Source organism: Oncorhynchus nerka, linkage group LG2, assembly GCF_034236695.1.
Source record: "Oncorhynchus nerka isolate Pitt River linkage group LG2, Oner_Uvic_2.0, whole genome shotgun sequence".
Taxonomy (NCBI): domain Eukaryota; kingdom Metazoa; phylum Chordata; class Actinopteri; order Salmoniformes; family Salmonidae; genus Oncorhynchus; species Oncorhynchus nerka.
The window spans coordinates 27,210,251-27,232,822 of NC_088397.1; the positions used below are offsets into that span (position 1 = coordinate 27,210,251).

A 22,572-nucleotide genomic window follows, 5' to 3' on the forward strand; every position below is an offset into this window, starting at 1 on the left:
TGTGCGGCTGCTCGGCAATGGAAACCCATTTCATGAAGCTCCCGACGAAAACAGTTATTGTGCTGACGTTGCTTCCAGAGGCAGTTTGAAACTCGGTAGTGAGTGTTGCAACCGAGGACAGACAATTTTACACGCTACGCGCTTCAGCAGTCGACGGTACCGTTCTGTGAGCTTGTGTGGCCTACCACTTCGCGTCTGAGTCGTTGTTGCTCCTAGACATTTCTACTTCACAATAACAGCAATTTCAGTTGATCGGGGCAGCTTTAGCAGGGCAGAGATTTAATGAACTGACTTATCTTCAGTATGGCCATTCTACTGCCGATGTTTGTCTATGGAGATTGCATGGCAGTGTGCTCGTTTTTATACACCTGTCAGCAGCGGTTGTAACTGAAATAGCCAAATCCACTCATTTTATGGGGTGTCCACATACTTTTGTATAGTACAAAATCAATGGGGGCCCATGGAGGTCAGGGACCCTGGGCACGTGCCCTTCGTACCCAGTAATTCAGCCATGATTACTACAAGTTTAGATAGCTTGTTTTGCTGACATGGGCTAACAAGAAGAAAACTTCTGAAGCACAACCACATTTCAAAATTGCATCTTGTGTATAGTACTATTCTAACGCTTGTTACGAAACCGATTAACTAGCCTGTTAATATTGTTGCACTCGCTAAGTCTAGGGGTCCTATGTCTAGTTGCATGGTCTGTAACCTGAATGAACGTGTGCATTTTTTTGCGAGAAATCAACGTTACCTTACCTTAGGTCCATGACCAGCTCTGCCTTGACTCCTTTGGGTCGACGAGCCGAAGCGGATTATTATGTTCAGATGATGACAGGAACAAATACATACAAAAATGTAAACTACAAACAGGCCTAAACTAAAGATTCAAACCCAAACGAAAGGCGTCATGGCCATCAAACCAACCAGCAGCCTCCCGGCTCTCCAAACTGGCACTCTGACTGACGATCATCTTAATTGTCAGTAATGTATGTGCTTATCAAGGCTAAGCTCAGCATCTAGATCCGGTTACTGCCACCTGGGGGAGGAAGTGTGGAAGTGGATCCTGGATTGTGTGTTTGTCTATGTCTTAACATTAACCTTCACCCCATATCATAATGCGCTCAACAGTAAGTTGAGACCCCGACTGAGATCCTTCCTTCGTGCATGCAATTATTGTGTTACAACACCATACACAACTATATTATTGTTGTATACCACAATGCTCTTTAAAAGGAACAGGAAGTCATGTTAGTAACCCCTGTGTTCTCTCTTTTCTCTTCGTCCAGCGCGCTTCGCTCCCTTCAAATCTGGCGACATCGTGCTGAAGCCATTGTTGTTCGAGGTCCCCGCCGTCGCCATGGACGCACCGTTCCAAGGCCGTGATTGGCTGTTCCATCGGCTAGAGGAGGTCCTAAGGAAGAGTGACACCTGCGAGGGCCGTGGGGCCGTTATCGTGGGTGATGTGGGCTTCGGCAAGACGGCCGTTGTCTCGCGGCTGGTGGCTCTCAGCTGTCATGGAGGTCACATGCAACAGGTCCCCAACCAGAGCCCCTGCACCTCCCCCAAAAGTAAGAGACACATTTCCCTTCTCTGGAGGTTTTTTGTTTGAAATGTTCAACAGGATGAACCTCTTGAGATGCAACAGCTCTTTTTTGAGGAAGCTGCCAGTTCCCTGTTCCCCCAGAAGGGAAGGACGAATTGATGGTTACTCATTCAGCAAAGGGTGATTGAAACATTCACATTTTTTCATTATAAGTTTAACAATTTTCTAAGTAGGCAAGCCAACCTGTCTACCTTGAGATCAGTCATACTTGAACAGAGCCATCACTCTCAAGTAGCAGGGTCTATCAGATATTTTGGTCCTAGCGGATGAGCCACACAGAAGCCACAGGAATAAAACTTTTTGAAAGCACTGTCCCTGAAAGCTATGACTGATTGTGTGGAGATTGGTGTTACACAAACGCAAGCGTTGCTACGTCAGTAGCTAGGTACAGTACCGCAATTTTCCCCCACCATCCATGGTCGTGAATGCACACCGCATATCATTTTCTCGGCCCCCATCCAGCAAATTGATACAGTGCACCATACCGCACATCAGTAATGACATCATTTAGGTTAAGAGTAGGAATCTGCTTTGATGTGCCTGCTCAGGGAAATGCATTATAGACAGTGACCTAATTATAGTACATGATGATAAATGCCTGACAGAGACTGAAGTGATTTGCCATTGTGACTCAGGGCCTTATTTAATTAACATTGTTTACTGGAGATATGTTTTGGGTCCATTATAGAAACCAGCCCACAATGATGCTTTTAACATGCTCTCTTGTATTCACAGCACAAGAAAAAAACAAATCTCGTCATGAGTGCTGGTTTTCAAAAAAATATTTCATTGAATGATTATTATTCTCCTCCAACTTCTCATGAAAAAGTAGTGACAGTCCACATGTGTGCCTTTGTAACAGTATAGCTTCCGTCCCTCTCCTCGCCCCGAACCAGGGACCCTCTGCACACATCGACAACAGTCACCCTCGAAGCAACGTTACCCATCGCTCCACAAAAGCCGCAACCCTTCCAGAGCAAGAGAGACAACTCTCAGAGCGAGTGGCGTCACCGATTGGAACGCTATTAGCTTGCACCTCGCTAACTAGCTAGCCATTTCACATCGGTTACACCTTGCTGTGTCCCTCTTGCAGTTGGGGATAGGGGGACAGACGGCGCCTCCAAACAGCCCAGCACCCCCACCACAGACCCCCAGCCCAGCGAAACAACCTGCCCCGGGACACCAGAGGCACACCGAGACGAGGCTGTCAAACGCCTGGCCAGCAAGGTACGATACGCTACACACACATGCACACACTTCATGTTGAACGCACACACACACCTGAATGGCACACACCGAGCACACACACAATACACACACACATACAGAAACACAGACACCTCTGGTGGAGAAGAATCTTGGGACTATAAGGTCCTATCTGACATTTGGGTCAATGTGTTATTCACATGGAGTTACTCTTCAGGTGGTCCTTTACATGTCAGACATGTCCGTTTTGTTGTTATTTTACGATGACGAACAAATTATAATAATCTGAAAGCACCTTTTAACTTGGTGCCGTCAGGATCTATCTTCAATCCAATCACACAATACTGGATTGTCAATTTACATTTACATTTAAGTAATTTAGCAGACGCTCTTATCCAGAGCGACTTACAAATTGGTGCTTTCACCTTATGACATCCAGTGGAACAGCCACTTTACAATAGTGCATCTAGGTCTTTTAAGGGGGTGAGAAGGATTACTTTATCCTATCCTAGGTATTCCTTAAAGAGGTGGGGTTTCAGGTGTCTCCGGAAGGTGGTGATTGACTCCGCTGTCCTGGCGTCGTGAGGGAGTTTGTTCCACCATTGGGGGGCCAGAGCAGCGAACAATCATCAAAAATAATTGCATGTAAGGTGATATACTTATTGAGACATTTTCATTGACATTTTAGTCATTTAGTGGACATGGAAGAGGAAAATAATCGTTATCTCAAAACGACGCATTTTGCTGATAGAACCTTATAGTCTCAAGTCCTTGATTATTCCTATCATAGGTTCTGGTCCTCTTTTTAAATTCTATTTTAAAAAATGTAGAATAAGAATGGCCATAACGTAAGCTCTTTATGGCAAACACAAATAAATACAGGTGCCTTAGAGAATGTGTAAGGCCCTTAGGAGAGGCATTGCTATTTTTGTCCTGTTCTACAGTATTAAACTTACCAAATGTTATTGATAACTAGCAAGTAGTTTACTGACTTTGGGTGTCAGAGACCCGAACAATGTGTCCGTTTACTCAACCAGAGCTAATGTTTTTCAGTTATCCATAAGATTTGTGCATTTGTCATTTTAGGGAACGTTAATTAATACATTTGAAGGTGTGATTAGAAAGAAGGAAGGGTACTGTCTTTATTTAATCATTAAATGTCTGTACTTTTCTATTGAAATGTAAATAATTGTAACATTCTGTGCCAGATAGAACCTAAGAACCTAAGGATATAACCCCCCCCCCCCAAAAAAAAGGTCTTAGTATTTTGATACTCTGCACTTTAGGAACTTTCAAGGTCAGGACCTTAATGGGTTATGAAAGAAGAATTCTCTTCAAAACAGTTCCGAGATCTGGGATGTGACAACATTCATGCTCAGTATCTCAGAACGATGCTTTGCACAGATAGTCTTGTTTCTTGAATCACTGCCAATAGACCACCTCCTAATTCCTCTGTAATTGGTCTCAGAGAGGAAGAGTCTTGCGGCTTCACCTAGTAATACTAAGAAGGGAGGGTTTAGTTTGACAAATTGGGTTCCGAGGCAACTGGAGAACGTTTCTGACTGACTGTGTTTGCCATCCATCTGTTAGCTCCTTTTGATGAGTTCCTGAATTAAAGATGACCCCTGGGTGTATGGATACTTCACCATCCTCAACTAAATGAACAAGATGTCTCTGTTAACTGTGTGTTCGTGTAATTACTGATGTGGTGAATAATGAATAAGACCATCGAGTCCCAAAGACTCGTGTGTTTATTCTTGACATCCATGCCTTGTTTTCCCCCTGTTCCATTAAGTGGATCCGTCATGGCTGCTTGATTAGCCAATCTGTTAATTAGCAACTCATCGCAGACACTTTAGCCTCATGGAGAAAATCAAATGCTGATTCGTGAGACGGAGATATTCAAAGTTGGTTGAGGACTTACTTCTCTGGAAAGTTCAAGACACTCATGGCAGTCAAAACTTTGAAAAGGCGTTATTGAAGTGCTCAATTAGGGAGCCTCTCTCTCTCTCTCTCTCTCTCTCTCTCTCTCTCTCTCTCTCTCTCTCGCTCTCTCTCCAGGTGGTGTCCTACCACTTCTGCCAGGCCGACAACACCTACACCTGCCTGGTCCCAGAGTTTGTGCACAGTGTCGCCGCCCTGCTGTCCAGAGCGCCACAGCTCAGCGGCTACAGGGAGCTACTGCTAAAGGAGCATCATATACAGAGCATGCTCAGTCTGCGCTCCTGTGTCCAGGACCCCATCGCTGCCTTCCGCAGGGGAGTCCTGGAGCCCCTGGTCAACCTGCGGAAGGGTAGCTACTAACTTACTCCTGCAGTCTCCATGTTCCCAACCATGCTTCAACCCCCCCACCCCCTTCATCCACTTTTGTAAGTGTAACACCTGCAGCTGCTACTCACCAGCTACACCTCACCCCCAACCCCTCCTCCTACAGTGTGCTAAATTGTCATGTGCCCCCCGAAACAGTTTATTAGGACTCCCTGGTGGGCCGCTAGATCATTTTGGGATAATAAGGTCACTGGTTAAAAACGCTACAGACCGCGACACAATTCTAACTTCAAAAACAACATAACTTCAAACAACAACCTTTTTGACTGTGGGAGTATCCACATCAATCAATATCCCTAAGGCTGCATTTACACATGCTGCCCAATTTGGATCTTTTGCTCAAATTGTTGGCAAAATAGTTGATCGGATTTGTCATACTAATTAGTCTTTGGACCAATCAGATAAGCTCTTTTGCCAATAATTGGACAAAAGATCAGAATTGGGCTGCCTGTGTAAACACAGCCTCGGTGCTTTAATCCAATGTATTATTCTTACTGTACAGGAAAAACAAGAGGGCAGGCCATAGCAACGTAATAGACCATCTCAGTCTATCTGATGATATAGTAGCCAGTCAGCCTGATCAATAGGTTGTTAGTTCAGTAGCCTCCACCACAGGCTCGTTCTAGAGGAATCAACACATCCTCCGTCTCTATGATGTGGACTAGTAGATGCCTGTGGCAGAGTGTATAGAGGATATAAGCTCCACACAGTCAGGACGGGCTGTATTAGAGGCTGTGACGACAGCTCAGCTAGACTGGAACAGGATATATATGCCTCTGTGATCCCCCCTCTCCTGTCTTATTAAAAGTCATGGCTGCGGTGATGAGGGGCCCATACAGGAGACTGAGGAGGGGTGACTGGTGTTTTCACCCTCCATCTGAGGTGCAAGTCCCTCTGTGACAGTACTCGTGAAGGTAACATCAAGGTACTAAACGATATCATTACCGCCATCGATAAAAGACAGTACTGTGCAGCCGTCTTCATCGACCTCGCCAAGGCTTTCGACTCTGTCAATCACCATATTCTTATCGGCAGACTCAATAGCCTCGGTTTCTCGGATGACTGCCTTGCCTGGTTCACCAATTACTTTGCAGACAGAGTTCAGTGTGTCAAATCGGAGGGCATGCTGTCCGGTCCTCTGGCAGTCTCTATGGGGGTGCCACAGGGTTCAATTCTCGGGCCGACTCTTTTCTCTGTATATATCAATGATGTTGCTCTTGCTGCGGGCGATTCCCTGATCCACCTCTACGCAGACGACACCATTCTATATACTTTCGGCCCGTCATTGGACACTGTGCTATCTAACCTCCAAACGAGCTTCAATGCCATACAGCACTCCTTCCGTGGCCTCCAACTGCTCTTAAACGCGAGTAAAACCAAATGCATGCTTTTCAACCGATCGCTGCCTGCACCCGCATGCCCGACTAGCATCACCACCCTGGATGGTTCCGACCTTGAATATGTGGACATCTATAAGTACCTAGGTGTCTGGCTAGACTGCAAACTCTCCTTCCAGACTCACATCAAACATCTCCAATCGAAAATCAAATCAAGAGTCGGCTTTCTATTCCGCAACAAAGCCTCCTTCACTCACGCCGCCAAGCTTACCCTAGTAAAACTGACTATCCTACCGATCCTCGATTTCGGCGATGTCATCTACAAAATGGCTTCCAACACTCTACTCAGCAAACTGGATGCAGTCTATCATAGTGCCATCCGTTTTGTCACCAAAGCACCTTATACCACCCACCACTGCGACTTGTATGCTCTAGTCGGCTGGCCCTCGCTACATATTCGTCGCCAGACCCACTGGCTCCAGGTCATCTACAAGTCCATGCTAGGTAAAGCTCCGCCTTATCTCAGTTCACTGGTCACGATGGCAACACCCATCCGTAGCACACGCTCCAGCAGGTGTATCTCACTGATCATCCCTAAAGCCAACACCTCATTTGGCCGCCTTTCGTTCCAGTACTCTGCTGCCTGTGACTGGAACGAACTGCAAAAATCGCTGAAGTTGGAGACTTTTATCTCCCTCACCAACTTCAAACATCAGCTATCCGAGCAGCTAACCGATCGCTGCAGCTGTACATAGTCTATTGGTAAATAGCCCACCCATTTTCACCTACCTCATTCCCATACTGTTTTTATACTGTTTTTTATTTTATTTATTTATTTACTTTTCTGCTCTTTTGCACACCAATATCTCTACCTGTACATGACCATCTGATCATTTATCACCCCAGTGTTAATCTGCAAAATTGTATTATTCGCCTACCTCCTCATGCCTTTTGCACACATTGTATATAGACTGCCCATTTTTTTTTCTACTGTATTATTGACTTGTTAATTGTTTATTCCATGTGTAACTCTGTGTTGTCTGTTCACACTGCTATGCTTTATCTTGGCCAGGTCGCAGTTGCAAATGAGAACTTGTTCTCAACTAGCCTACCTGGTTAAATAAAGGTGAAATAAAAAAAAAAAAAGTAAGGGAATGGAAGCAGGGCTCTGGTCAAAAGTAGGGCACTACTTAGGGACTAGGGTATCATTTTGGACGGACCCCAGGTTAGATATTCCAGAGCCTGCACACGTCGATCTCATCCCTCCTGCCTGATAAACTGCACTGTGGCTTTTCGGCTGGTATTCCATTGACTACCGCAACCTCCTTTCTTTTCTGACATTGAGGGGGGGCATTGTGACGACATTGTGGAATTCAACCCATATCACTTCAAACAGTTGATATGTACAGTATTTCAAAATACGTTTGGAACGCAGCAGTTATGTGCATTACATTTGCGCCCTTAACCTGCTTCAAGTATTGCCAGTATCTTATGTACTTGTTCTCTCTCTCTCTCTTACTCCACCTCCCACTCTCTCATCTTCCCCATTTCTCCCTATTCCACCACCCCTCTGTTTCCCTGTGTAGAAAGGAAGATCCCAGAAGAAGACTTCATCCTCCTGGTTGATGGTCTGAACGAGGCAGAGTTCCACAAGCCGGACTACGGAGACACCGTCGCCTCCTTCATCACCAAGATCGTCTCCAAGTTCCCCTCCTGGCTCAAACTGTTGGTCTCCGTCAGGACCTGCCTACTGGTGAGGAGAGGACAGTCACGAAGCACAGATAAACGATCGTAACCAGTGTATGTGAGTGATGCATTGCCTCTACCCAGGGACCCAGGCTTTTGTGGCATAGTACAGTCTGTTAGACTCTTGTCTGTGCACCGTAGGAGCTGTGGTTCGAGTCTCTGATACAGCGCTCACTTTCTCCTGCTACACTTTAACTAAAAGAAGCTTAGTACATCTGGGTTTGCCCATAGTTCACTGGCCCTGTGTGTCTCATACAGTATGGCTTTGCTGGTCTGACCCAGGGGTACAGTAGCTCAGTCTAGCTGGTCAGCTTACTCCACCAGGGCCCATTGGCGGTGGTTTCCTCCAGCATGTTGGCTGGCCACTGATCCCTCCTGCTGCCTAACGCAGCTTTCCCATAATCCTCCTGGATTACCACTCCGGGCCGTAATGCTCCTGGGAGCCTGCCTGACGTTATGTAACAGGAGTGCTGAGGACACCACAGGCCACTACAGTGTGTGTGTGTGTGCGCGCGCGAGTGTGTGTGAGTGTGTTGGCAAGGGATGTTAGACGTTGATCCCCCTGCCTGCTCTCTATCCTCTCTCCTCTCCCAATTGGTCCTTTCACAGGAAGTTGCCAATATCCTGTTTTAGGCATGGTCCCATCGAGGTTGCTATGCAACCAGGGCACTGTGAAATCTTCGGATCAGCGCACTTTAATGAAATCGTGCATGCACAGCAAGGAAATGAACCAGCAATAATGATTTCATATTAACTTAGGTATTGCATTTGATTTATTCGTTTATGGCTGTAATTTTCTTCTCTTGCCTCAAACGTCACCATTTCTGAAGGCATCTGTCATCTGAAGAGATTTGATGTGAATCGGTGAGAAAGCTGGCAGAATGAGAGTCAGTGGATTCGTGGCTCCCTATCCCCTATATACAGCTGTAGGATCTTAATTTGATCACCCCTTTTAGTGCTGAGAATTTTCACGCACCACAGGAAATGCAGATAAGACGTGTGATTTCACATAAATTCACTGAAAACCCGCAGTAAAAAACAGTTATATTAATAGTATTGCACTTTTCCTGTAGCCTAACGTTGGCCAGCACATGTTTGCCGAACCACCAATCAAGCAACATTATGGACGAAATGTTCAAATCCTTTTGCCGCAGGATTATTTTGCTGCCTCGATTCTAGTCAAATGAAGATCCTACAGAAGAAGTGTCCGCGTACAGTGTTACACGACTACTGTGTTTCATGTTTCCGTGAGTCAGAAAAAGCAGCAGCTTGAAGAGATGTAATGGGTGCCATCCTCTCCCTGACTAATCTGTTGTCCTGGCACATACAGCACCACCATAGTGAGCCAACGATGTTCTCATCCTCACTTGTATTATTCAGTGTTTTTCCCTCTTTCATGTTACCTGTCACAACTAGAAGAAAGGGTTCTCTCTGCTGTGATGCCGGAGCTGGAGGATAGAATTGTACTGTGTTGTATCGTATTGATTTTGTACTGCAGACTCTTGGGAGGGAAGTTGCGGTGTGCTCCTGGGCTCATGGTTGCATGGCGTGTGGGCTAAGTTCAACTCTGAGATATAACCAAGCTGCAGTACACTTTGATTGAGAATGCAGTGTATGATATATATACGGTTCCAGGAGGCCCATTTTGGTCAGACATAAATCCACAACATATACAATTCTACAATATGATCGCTGTCTCCTGTCTCCCCAGGAGATCACCGCCCTCCTACCCTTCTCCAGACTCTCACTGGATGACTTCCCAGAGAGCAGCGAGATCGGCGGAGACCTTAGCGACTACATCCAACACCGGGTCATCGTCAGCCCCGAGATTGCCGCCAACGTCACCACGCCCAACGGCACCGTCCCCGACCCCCTCCTCCTCAGCAAGTTCAACACCCACCTGGCCTCTCGCAGCCAGGGCTCCTTCCTCTACCTAAAACTGACCCTGGACCTGTTCCAGAGTGCCCACCTGGTTCTCAAGGGAGGCAACTACATGGTAGTGCCCGTCTCTCTGGCTGAGGTGAATGAATGAACACATTATATTTGACAAATCTTTGACAAATGTGAAATAAATGTAGGGCACTTAATCTGTGCCTGGGACACCAGCCCATAGAGTTGCTCCAGCTACAGGAAGTACAACACACGGGATTCAATACACAATCAAGGCAACAAACGTATTTTCATTGTGGTCCTCTTTATCATCAGGTGTACCTGCTGCAGTGCCGTGCGGGGTTCGAAGGGGACCAAACCTTCGAGCGGGTGCTGCCCGTACTCAACGTGGTGCTGGCCTCGTTACACCCGCTGGCGGACGAGCAGCTGTTCCGGGCGCTGAACGCTGGGGGTGTGAGAGGAGAGATGTCCTGGGAGGACTTCCAACAACGCCTGGAGACTCTGGCCTCCGTCCTGGTGAGGAGAGAACCCGTGACAGACTGTTGAGACACGTCCGTACCGTACGTTGTTAGCTAGATCAGGAAGTAGACCAGGAAGTAGTATACAACCATTGCATTGAGTGACGTTCACTCTGTGGGAGTTGCACTTGGCTCCCAGCGATAGTAACTATCTCAGTCGCTTGTGGATTTATGACGACAACCTCTGTCTGATCTTGTGCCGTGTCCCTCTAGGTGAGACGCAGGGACGGCACCCGCATGCTCTTCCACCCCTCCTTTCGAGAGTGGCTCGTGTGGAGGGCGGACGGAGAGAGCACCGACTTCCTCTGTGACCCCAGGAGTGGCCATGCTCTGTTGGCCTTCATGTTCTCCAGACAGGAGAGCAAGCTGAACCGGCAGCAGACCATGGAGCTGGGACATCATATCCTGAAGGCACACATCTTCAAGGTACCAGTTAGTGTGTCTGAATGGACTACTAATGGGACTTGAATCCAAAGACTATCCGAGTTCAAATATTACAGTACAGTAGTCTCTCTCCTCTTCCTCTCATACACTGGGGGAGTTTTGAACCAGAGTGTCTCTGCCCCCCTCTCTCTCAGGGTCAGAGTAAGAAGACAGGTGTGTCCTCCAGTGTTCTGCAGGCTCTGTGGGTGAGCTGTAGCACCGACAGCCTCTCTGCCGCCCTGGCCTCCCTTAGAAATCTCTACACACCCAACGTCAAGGTGAGACACACACCCAACGTCAAGGTGAGACACACACATGCACGCACACACAGCACAGGCACGCGCACACACGCACACCCAACGTCAAGGTGAGAGACTCGCACGCACGTACACATTTTTCTTTAAAAAAAACATCTTACCTACAGGTGAGTCGTTTACTAATGCTGGGCGGGGCGAGTGTGAGCGGGCGTTCAGAGGTGCTTGGCCGTTCCCCTGTGCTGGGTGTGCACGCCCACCTGGGTCACCTTGAAATGGTGTCCCTGCTGCTGGAGCTGGGGGCGCCCGTAGACGGCCCCTCGGACAGCGACATGACCCCCCTCTGTCTGGCCGCCGCAGCAGGACACACAGGACTGGTCAGCCTGCTCTGTAAGAAAGGAGCCAAGGTCAGTGGTCAGTTGTTAGTCCCATGCCGTTATCTCACCTTGTTGACAATTCAATCTGCTGTTGTTGTTGCCCAGCTTTGCCGTTTCATAAGTTATAACTTAGTCATGTATCATAACTGTCTGCTTCTGTTTGCTCTTTGGGGTTTAGGCTAGGTTACTGTAAATATAGGCTAGGTTACTGTAAATATAGGCTAGGTTACTGTAAATATAGGCTAGGTTACTGTAAATATAGGCTAGGTTACTGTAAATATGATTGTGACAACTGTTGATGTAAATACATTGGATTCATTGATTGATTGATTGATCTGTGTTTCTCCCTCTAGGTGGGCCATGTTGATAAGAGTGGTCAGTGTGCCCTGGTCCATGCTGGGCTGAGGGGCCACCCAGACATCATCCACTACCTGCTGAACCAGGACTGGGGCCCCACAGAGGCCCCTGAGGGCCAACAGCAGCACGGTGTGAAGAGCAGTGTGAAGGGCCAGGCCTTACAACAGGCCCTGACGGCCGCCTGCAGCATGGGACAAACTCACGTAGGCTACTGCATGCGCACACTGACGAACACACACACACACCGTGCGCTCTCTTCAGATTCAACCTGTGTGTATTGCTTATAATAGTTATGGTGTATAATTCTTGTGCGTACTATTGTCTCGTTGTCAGGTTGCGAAGAGCTTACTGGAGCTGAAAGAGGACGATTTGGCTGTGCAGATAGACGCTCCCGACACGCTCTGGGGAGAGACGGGTACACAGTGCACTTTCCCTTTGTCTGTATAATAATGTTTATTTTCTTTTCTTTCCTCATCCTCTGTTTTCGGTTGCTTGTTTTCGCTGCCTCTCGAACGGTGGTTGGCATTCGTTTTTACCAAGCGGAGATCATTTGTTGTCGTCCACTTCCTAGTGAGCTTCTCAGGTGGTCTCCACTTGCCCATTGTACATTTACTGTTTACTGTAGCGTAGGATGCGAGCGAAGGGATATTGAGCCCGTGTGCTTGTTCAGGACTCGGAGATGTAGCTGAGCTCACTGGGGAAGAGAGGCTTGAAGAGTGTACAGAACTTGAGCTGCTTTTAACCAACAGGACCTATTAAGACGGCAGGTTACACCGACGGACTCTTCTGATCTGGTCGTTAGCGGGAGATTTAGGCGGCAGTGGTGGTAATGGTTTGAAACCGGGTCATATATTCCAGGTAGCCTAGCGGTTAAGAGCGTTGGGTCAATTACCGGAAAGGTCGCTGGTTTGAAATCCCCGAGCTGACTCGGTGCAAACTCTGTCGATGTGCCCTTAAGCAAGGCACTTAACATGAATTTGCTCCCGTAAGTTGCTCTGGATAAGAGCATCTGTGAAATGTGTAACAGGCTCAAGAAGAAAGATGTGGTAATATTAGATTATAATGGTCTTACATTGAAGCTGGTGTCGATATCAGGTGGTATTTCCTCCATCTCCAAAAAAAGGAATTTAAGCAAACCTGTCTTGATTCTTATACCCATTCAACTAATACAATCATAGGTGTTTATGTGCTCTCAGTAGTAAATACATAGGCTGGGGGACAGACAGCGCTCAACCACTGCCAATTGGAAGCATACATACAATTGCTGGCTGCTGGTCACATTTGTAAGCCAATCCTGAATGAAAACAACCTCGCTAATGCAAATATAGAATACTAAATAGGCTATTTAGAGGTAAATTGAAGGAAATCATGTATTTATGTTGACTGCAAAGACCCGACTGGGCGATAAAATAAACAATAGTACCAATTTAATGGCCTTCGTTTGTTTTACTGTTTGGGCTCACCATTCAGTCTAGAATGGTTTCATTTTCATAAATATTGGTTTTACATTGACAAATCCTCCCATGGTAGAGAATCTTGATACTCTACTATATGCCGAATGATTTCACTTCAGCTCTTCTAATCTATTCGGTGAAAGAAGTCCTTGAATACTTCTGCCTGTGAAATTGTCCTCTCTCTATGCAAATGTGTTCCCGTGCCTGGTGGCTTCTCATTAGTGGAGAATAATTACGTTTTTCTCCCTGGAGGGCAGGCTACTGTCTGTCTGTCTGCCTGCCTGCCTGTCTGTCTCTACCTCCTCTGTGGGTGAGACACCAAAGGTTTACTGTACGCGAATGAAATAACATGGAACAGATAAATAACTATCGTAGCTGTAGCAGCTGTGTGTGTCTGTTGTCTACACAAGGTCAGTGACATGCGTGAGAGTTGTCAGAAGTAGTATTTATAGCTGTGGGAAGTAGTTGATAAACCTGGACAGCATCAATGGATCATGTTTTTAATCTTGTTTGTGAACTAGCTTTAGGAGCCATTCAACCTATTCAACTCACTGGCCTTTATTCAAAAATAGTATTTTCAATATGAGAACCTCCCTTTTGGATCAAAACATTTTGATTCCACAACCAAGGCCCCAGCGAGAATTGAACTCGCGACCCCTGGTTTACAAGACCAGTGCTCTAACCACTGAGCTATGGAGCCTTACCTATTTGCACCTTACTGCAAGTGGATATTTACATATCACACCCAGTTTACTCAAAAACAGACAGAAGACCACACCCAGAGACATATTTCTAAATATATGGCTCTGGTCACACCTAATGTGACGTCACTGACTACTGCACAGCTGTTGATTGGAGCAGTCTGGCCAAACTAGCTGAGCTAGGCTGTCGGCACGAGGCCTCTCATGTCAGGGATTTAACCTGAAAGCCACATACTCTTTGTCTGGTAAAAGCAGCTGACTCTGACTGACAGCTCTCCTCTGACTGACAGACTCCTCCACGTTTCGTCCTAACTCCCCTCGGATATTTGACATTGACAAAAGAAGCACAGCTGTTCAGGCATGAATCCGCAATTGCGTATTGATTTATGAGTCAGTGATGCACGTCTGCCTTATCTTGGATCGAGAAGTGTTGAGTCACAAGACAAAGTATTCCTAAATGTATCAATCACAGCCACAGTATTTAAAAAACTAATTTTGTTATCTCAACTTTTTGCTCTGGCGTGAAGGGAAATGAGATAAAGGAAATGAAATGAGTGAGGTGATTTGTAATTGCGTATGTGCTCATGTGGAACCATCGGTGGGACAGATGGGGAGGGTGTGCCCTACATGCTCCCACAGATGTCATTCGTGGCGTCATTCCCTCCCCACTGGCTTCCAGAACCAGATGGGTGATGTCACCTCTCCTGTGAGTATTTCATCATCCCAGCCAAGGTGAAACAGGAGGCTGCATCAAAGAAAATGGCATTGGTCGCGTACACGTATCGAACACATAGTAAACACACAGTGAAATGCTCGTGTTTCTAGCTCCAACAGTGCAGTAATACCTACAATACAAAACAATATACACAAATCTAATAAATCCAAGTAAAGGAATTAAGAGATATCAGGACGAGCAATGTTAGAGTCCAGATTATAAATATATATGATGGTGTGTATAGACTGTATGGCCAGTATATGAATAGAAAAGGTGTGCACAGCAGTAACTATACAGAATGAGCCATGACTAGAATACAGTATATACATAAAAAGTGGGTAAAACAGTATTTAAACATTAGTACAGTGACCAGTGTTCAATAACTCCATGTACATAGTGCAGCAGTCTCTAAGGTGCAAGGTAGAGTAATGGATGCTAGCCGGCTAGTAACAGTCTCTAAGGTGCAAGGTAGAGTAATGGATGCTAGCCGGCTAGTAACAGTCTCTAAGGTGCAAGGTAGAGTAATGGATGCTAGCCGGCTAGTAACAGTCTCTAAGGTGCAGGGTAGAGTAATGGGTGCTAGCTGGCTAGTAACAGTCTCTAAGGTGCAAGGTAGAGTAATGGATGCTAGCCGGCTAGCCGGCTAGTAGCCTGTCTCTCTAAGGTGCACAGTCTCTAAGGTGCAGGGTAGAGTAATGGATGCTAGCTGGCTAGTAACAGTCTCTAAGGTGCAAGGTAGAGTAATGGATGCTAGCCGGCTAGTAACAGTCTCTAAGGTGCAGGGTAGAGTAATGGGTGCTAGCTGGCTAGTAACAGTCTCTAAGGTGCAAGGTAGAGTAATGGATGCTAGCCGGCTAGTAACAGTCTCTAAGGTGCAGGGTAGAGTAATGGGGGCTATCTGGCTAGTAACACTTTCTAAGGTGCAAGGTAGAGTAATGGATGCTAGCCGGCTAGTAACAGTCTCTAAGGTGCAGGGTAGAGTAATGGGTGCTAGCCATCTAGTAACAGACTCTAATGTGCAGGGTAGAGTAATGGGTGCTAGCTGGCTAGTAACAGTCTCTAAGGTGCAGGGTAGAGTAATGGGTGCTAGCCATCTAGTAACAGACTCTAATGTGCAGGGTAGAGTAATGGGTGATAGCCATCTAGTAACAGACTTTAATGTGCAGGGTAGAGTAATGGGTGATAGCCATCTAGTAACAGACTCTAATGTGCAGGGTAGAATAATGGGGGCTAGCTGGCTAGTAACCGTCTCTAAGGTGCAGGGTAGAGTAATGGGTGCTAGCCATCTAGTAACAGACTCTAATGTGCAGGGTAGAGTAATGGGTGCTAGCTGGCTAGTAACAGTCTCTTAAGGTGCAGGGTAGAGTAATGGGTGCTAGCTGGCTAGTAACAGTCTCTAAGGTGCAGGGTAGAGTAATGGGGGCTAGCTGGCTAGTAACAGTCTCTAAGGTGCAGGGTAGAGTAATGGGTGCTAGCTGGCTAGTAACAGTCTCTAAGGTGCAGGGTAGAGTAATGGGTGCTAGCTGGCTAGTAACAGTCTCTAAGGTGCAGGGTAGAGTAATGGGTGCTAGCTGGCTAGTAACATACTCTAATGTGCAGGGTAGAGTAATGGGGGCTAGCTAGCTAGTAACAGTCTCTAAGGTGCAGGGTAGAGTAATGGGGGCTAGCTGGCTAGTAACAGTCTCTAAGGTGCAGGGTAGAGTAATGGGTGATAGCTGGCTAGTAACAGTCTCTAAGGTGCAGGGTAGAGTAATGGGTGCTAGCTGGCTAGTAACAGTCTCTAAGGTGCAGGGTAGAGTAATGGGTGCTAGCTGGCTAGTAACATACTCTAATGTGCAGGGTAGAGTAATGGGGGCTAGCTAGCTAGTAACAGTCTCTAAGGTTCAGGGCAGGGTAGTGGTGACTGTTTAACAGTCTGATGGCCTGGAGATAGAAGCTGTTTATCAGTCTCTCAGTCCCCGCGTTGATGCACATGTGCTTTCTCTGCCTTCTAGATGGTAGCGGGGTGAACAGGCCTTGGCTCAGGTGGCTGAGGTCCTTGATGATCTTCTTGGCCTTCCTGTGACCACATTAGTACCTGTCTGATCTCAGCTTCCCTGGTCCGCACTGTCTGCTTGTGTCCCAAACGGCACCCTCTTCCCTATATAGTGCACTACTTTTGACCTAGAGCACTATGGGCTTTGGTCAAAAGTAGTGCACTAATTAGGGAATAGGGTGCCTTTTGGGAGGTATATACTGTCTGGATGGATGCCCCATACCCAGGACTAGATGGCTGGTTGGGCAAGCTGTGGCCAATACCCATCAAATCTGTCTCTCTCTCTGCCAGGCCAGCTGTAAGACTTTTGACAGCCTCAGCTAAGAGCCTGCCTCTCTAGAGAGCACAGGGAAATATGGGCCCACTGAAGTGTGGCCAGTGTAAAAATAGTCTTTGAAAGTCATACTCAGGGGTGTGATGTTTTCTGTTCAGTGTACTGTGGCTCACATTGCATGTGTGGTGCCAATATTATACTCTCATTATTAACTGTCTCAAAACAATCAATAACACAAAAACAAAGATTACTTTCATTCAGAGCACAGTGGTGAAGTAGGTAGTTGAACACTGTTCTGGGGGTCTCTCTCTCTCAGCTCTGAGTGCGGCAGCAGGCCGGGGCAGGACAGAGACATGCGTTTTCCTGCTGGAGAGGGGTGCAGGGGCGGAGCAGCCCAACCGGAGGGGGGTGGTCCCAATCTTCAGCTGCATCAGGCATGGACACCCCCAGGTGAGACTCATTCTGATGAATCCTTCTGTTACACTTCTAATGTTCCCGCTTTACAGCACTGATGGCTGTCCTTTCACTCATGCTCTCTCTTTACCCCCCCCCCCCCCCCCTTCTCTCAGGTAGCAGAGCTGTTGCTGCAGAGAGGTGTGGACATTAACACCATCGATAAGCAGGGCCGCAGTCTGCTGATGGTGGCAGCCAGCGAGGGCCACCTCAGCACTGCTGACTTCCTGCTGACAAAGGGTAAGAGGTCAAGGGTCAGGGTCACATCATGGTACATGTCAATTCTCAGTGCACTAAATAAATAGTGTTATTTTAGATCATTTTTTCCATTTTGTAGCTCTGAGATACAGTATAGACTGAGTGGCCAGTTTATTAGGTACACCGCCCCGTTCACGAAAATGGTTCGCTCCTATAGACCGTGAGTCACGTGGCCGTGGCTTGCTATATAAAGCAGGCAGACAGGCATCGAGGCATTCAGTTGCTGTTCATTTGAATGTTAGAATGGTCAAAACTAATGACTAGCAGAATGGCACCTCGGAACGCACAACGCATCTGTCACGGATGGGCTATAACAACAGACGGCCACACCCGGGTTCCACTCCTATCAGCTAAAAACAAGAAGAAGTGGCTCCAGTGGGCACACGGTCACCAACACTGGACAATTGAGGAGTGGAAAAACTTGACCTGGTCCAACGAATCCCGGTTCCTGTTGCGTCATGCTGATGGCAGTCAGGATTTGCCGTAAGCAGCATGAGTCCATGACCCCCTTCCTGCCCGGTGTCAACGGTACAGGCTGGTGGTGGTGGTATAATGGTGTGGGGAATGTTTTCCTGGCCACTGAGGGTCCGGCCCAGTACTAAATGGGTGTACCTAATAAACTGAGTACATGTCAGACTGAGTTGCAATGGAGTGAGCATGTTATTTTTGATCTGGTTCCAGGCGCATCTTTAGCCTCCGTGGACAAGGAGGGCCAGACAGCTCTGAGCTGGGCGTGTCTGAAGGGTCAGAAGGGCGTGGTGGAGTGCCTGGTGGAGAAGGGGGCAGAGATAGATCACCCTGACAGGAACGGACGTACCCCTCTCCACCTGGCAGCGTTCAACGGTGATGCAGAGATGGTGGGGTTCCTTCTAATACCGCAAACTGGAGAAACAAATTGACCCACAGACATAATTCTGATTTCGCTGCAACTGGCCTAGATTGTCTTAAACTGGCCTAGATTATAGACTTTTTTAAACACAGTACTGAATTTGCACAATTCCCTTTGGCCTTGTTTGAATCCTTTTAAAAATGCTGTTTGTTTTGTGTTTTCCTCTACAACCACAGGTTCAGTACCTGGTGGAGAAGGGTGCGGTGGTGGAGCATGTGGACCACAGTGGGGTGAGGCCTCTGGAGAGGGCTGTGGGCTGTAGAAACGCTGCTGTGGTGGTGACCCTACTGAAGAAAGGGGCCAAGCTGGGTGAGTTGGAGTTGACCTGATCTGTCAGTGTCTTGAGGAAGTTGCTATAGCAACATCATGTATTTCACCCCTCTTTCTCTTCACTTTTTTTCCACCTGCTAAAAGGCAACAGAACATCCCCTTATGATCGATCAGGTACTTTCTTTAGATACCTTTTGGAGCGTTGTGTGTGTGTGTGTGTGTGTGTGTGTTTAACCTGTGTTCTCGTACCTCTTGACCAGGTCATGCTACGTGGGCGATGGCCACATCCAAACCAGACGTGCTCCTCATCCTCCTACAGAAACTCATGGAGGAGGGCAACCTGCTGTATAAGGTGGGTTAACAACAAAATGAAAACCTGATCTCTGGGTGTGTGTGTGTGACTGTCTGTCATGAAAGTGTGTCCAATTAGAAAATCTCCAAATCAATGTCTCCCCCAGAAGGGGAGGATGAAGGAGGCAGCCCAGAGGTATCAATACGCCCTGAGGAAGTTCCCCCGAGACGGCTTCGGAGACGAACTGAAGGGCCTGAAAGAGCTCCGTGTCTCCTTGTACCTCAACATGTCACGCTGCCGCAGGAAAACCAATGTGAGACACACACACAAACACACACACACGACTATCAGTTGCTAATATAATTGAACATGTAATAAAACTGCAGGTATTACGTCATCTGATATATCTACACACTACTCCATTAGCTATTTTATAGAATTTAATATTGAATGAAATGTCATTTCATGTTAATAGTATAGCAGTAGGTATAATGGATAGATCTTCATCTCTGCAGCCTGGAGGGTGTGATCTAACACACCCTTGTTTTACCAGACAATATAATAAGACTGTTATACTAGAGTGGTGGGGGTAAAATGGCATCCTCCGGGCAAATGAATAATGGAAAGATGCTATGATGTGATACGGTCATCCTCTCCCATATACTGGAGGAATCAGTATGGGCGCGTGTGCACAAACACGGGCGCACACAAACCCACACGGAAAGAAGGGATCCTCCCTCCGTTGTTGCTGGTGGATATTGGGTCAGGGGGAAGAGAGAGCTGGCTGGGCACATATCATCCATATTTCATCACGTTCAGGTGAATAGAACAGGAGGGGAGTGGGAGTATAGAGGCCATAAAAACTGTTATTAAACATTGAACAGTTATTCAGAGCTGTGGATTTCAAGGCTGTGGGTGTAATGCCCACCTCCATCTCAAGGACGGAATCACACTGTGGTTTGCTTCATTAAATATTCACCTGAGAGGAATGAGGGGAGCAGGGAAACGCGTTTAAAAACAAGCCAGCCGCATGCTCTCTAGGCATACAAAGAGGTGGATGGATACACTGTGTACGCAGGCATGTACACACACAGACATATTGTACACGCATGCACACACACCAGGGCCACTAGAGGTGCTTTGAAATGACCATTAAAGGCTCAGTTCAGTCAAAAACATGATTCCCCTGTGTTTTATATACACAGCCATTCAAAGGTTTGGGGTCACTTAGTAATTTCCTTGATTTAGAAAGAAAAGCACATTTTTTTTGTCCATTAAAAATAACATTGAATTGATCAGAAATACAGTGTAGGCATTGTTAATGTTGTAAATGACTATTGTAGCTGGAAACGGCTGATTCTTTATGGAATATCTACATAGGCGTACAGAGGCCCATTATCAGCAACCATCACTCCTGTGTTTCAATGGCACATTGCGTTAGCTAATTTTACATTTACATTTAAGTCATTTAGCAGACGCTCTTATCCAGAGCGACTTACAAATTGGTGCGTTCACCTTAAGACATCCAGTGGAACAGCCACTTTACAATAGTGCATCTAAATCTTTTAAGGGGGGTGAGAAGGATTACTTTATCCTATCCTAGGTATTCCTGAAAGAGGTGGGGTTTCAGGTGTCTCCGGAAGGTGGTGATTGACTCCGCTGTCCTGGCGTCGTGAGGGAGTTTGTTCCACCATTGGGGGGCCAGAGCAGCGAACAGTTTTGACTGGGCTGCGCGGGAACTGTACTTCCTCAGTGGTAGGGAGGCGAGCAGGCCAGAGGTGGATGAACGCAGTGCCCTTGTTTGGGTGTAGGGCCTGATCAGAGCCTGGAGGTACTGAGGTGCCGTTCCCCTCACAGCTCCGTAGGCAAGCACCATGGTCTTGTAGCGGATGCGAGCTTCAACTGGAAGCCAGTGGAGAGAGCGGAGGAGCGGGGTGACGTGAGAGAACTTGGGAAGGTTGAACACCAGACGGGCTGCGGCGTTCTGGATGAGTTGTAGGGGTTTAATGGCACAGGCAGGGAGCCCAGCCAACAGCGAGTTGCAGTAATCCAGACGGGAGATGACAAGTGCCTGGATTAGGACCTGCGCTGCTTCCTGTGTGAGGCAGGGTCGTACTCTGCGGATGTTGTAGAGCATGAACCTACAAGAACGGGCCACCGCCTTGATGTTAGTTGAGAACGACAGGGTGTTGTCCAGGATCACGCCAAGGTTCTTAGCGCTCTGGGAGGAGGACACAATGGAGTTGTCAACCGTGATGGCGAGATCATGGAACGGGCAGTCCTTCCCCGGGAGGAAGAGCAGCTCCGTCTTGCCGAGGTTCAGCTTGAGGTGGTGATCCGTCATCCACACTGATATGTCTGCCAGACATGCAGAGATGCGATTCGCCACCTGGTCATCAGAAGGGGGAAAGGAGAAGATTAATTGTGTGTCGTCTGCATAGCAATGATAGGAGAGACCATGTGAGGTTATGACAGAGCCAAGTGACTTGGTGTATAGCGAGAATAGGAGAGGGCCTAGAACAGAGCCCTGGGGGACGCCAGTGGTGAGAGCGCGTGGTGAGGAGACAGATTCTCGCCACGCCACCTGGTAGGAGCGACCTGTCAGGTAGGACGCAATCCAAGCGTGGGCCGCGCCGGAGATGCCCAACTCGGAGAGGGTGGAGAGGAGGATCTGATGGTTCACAGTATCGAAGGCAGCCGATAGGTCTAGAAGGATGAGAGCAGAGGAGAGAGAGTTAGCTTTAGCAGTGCGGAGGGCCTCCGTGATACAGAGAAGAGCAGTCTCAGTTGAATGACTAGTCTTGAAACCTGACTGATTTGGATCAAGAAGGTCATTCTGAGAGAGATAGCGGGAGAGCTGGCCAAGGACGGCACGTTCAAGAGTTTTGGAGAGAAAAGAAAGAAGGGATACTGGTCTGTAGTTGTTGACATCGGAGGGATCGAGTGTAGGTTTTTTCAGAAGGGGTGCAACTCTCGCTCTCTTGAAGACGGAAGGGACGTAGCCAGCTAATCCAAGTTTATCATTTTAAGAGGCTAATTGATAATTAGAAAACACTTTTGCAATTATGTTAGCACAGTTGAAAACTGTTGTCCTGATTAAAGGTGCAATAAAACTGTCCTTCTTTAGACTATTTGAGTATCTGGAGCATCAGCATTTGTGGGTTAGATTACAGGCTCAAAATGGCCAGA

The 22,572-nt window shown here is 47.2% G+C and overlaps 1 protein-coding gene and 1 non-coding gene across 4 annotated transcripts in view; one reads left to right on the forward strand and one right to left on the reverse strand.

Annotated features, from left to right (window-relative positions):
- Window positions 1-22,572, forward strand: part of LOC115133297 (protein TANC1-like) — a 48,445-nt gene that overhangs the window by 21,866 nt on the left and 4,007 nt on the right. For 2 of the 3 annotated variants that reach the window (XR_010465273.1, XM_029666409.2), the window contains exons 6-23: window positions 1,290-1,571; window positions 2,700-2,833; window positions 4,874-5,105; window positions 8,064-8,230; window positions 9,935-10,243; window positions 10,429-10,629; window positions 10,845-11,057; window positions 11,210-11,332; window positions 11,479-11,715; window positions 12,039-12,245; window positions 12,376-12,457; window positions 17,538-17,671; window positions 17,791-17,914; window positions 18,614-18,789; window positions 18,998-19,130; window positions 19,236-19,265; window positions 19,352-19,443; window positions 19,550-19,696. Coding sequence is in view for 2 of the 3 variants with exons in the window: in XM_029666409.2 (XP_029522269.1) it covers window positions 1,290-1,571; window positions 2,700-2,833; window positions 4,874-5,105; window positions 8,064-8,230; window positions 9,935-10,243; window positions 10,429-10,629; window positions 10,845-11,057; window positions 11,210-11,332; window positions 11,479-11,715; window positions 12,039-12,245; window positions 12,376-12,457; window positions 17,538-17,671; window positions 17,791-17,914; window positions 18,614-18,789; window positions 18,998-19,130; window positions 19,236-19,265; window positions 19,352-19,443; window positions 19,550-19,696 (3,023 nt within the window). In the remaining variant the exon portion in view is untranslated. The remainder of the gene's footprint in view (window positions 1-1,289; window positions 1,572-2,699; window positions 2,834-4,873; window positions 5,106-8,063; window positions 8,231-9,934; window positions 10,244-10,428; window positions 10,630-10,844; window positions 11,058-11,209; window positions 11,333-11,478; window positions 11,716-12,038; window positions 12,246-12,375; window positions 12,458-17,537; window positions 17,672-17,790; window positions 17,915-18,613; window positions 18,790-18,997; window positions 19,131-19,235; window positions 19,266-19,351; window positions 19,444-19,549; window positions 19,697-22,572) is intronic. The other variant, XM_065025337.1, reaches the window with a different exon arrangement.
- trnat-ugu (transfer RNA threonine (anticodon UGU)) lies at window positions 14,124-14,196 on the reverse strand. Its single transcript has one exon. It is a non-coding gene; the product is annotated as a tRNA-Thr (tRNA).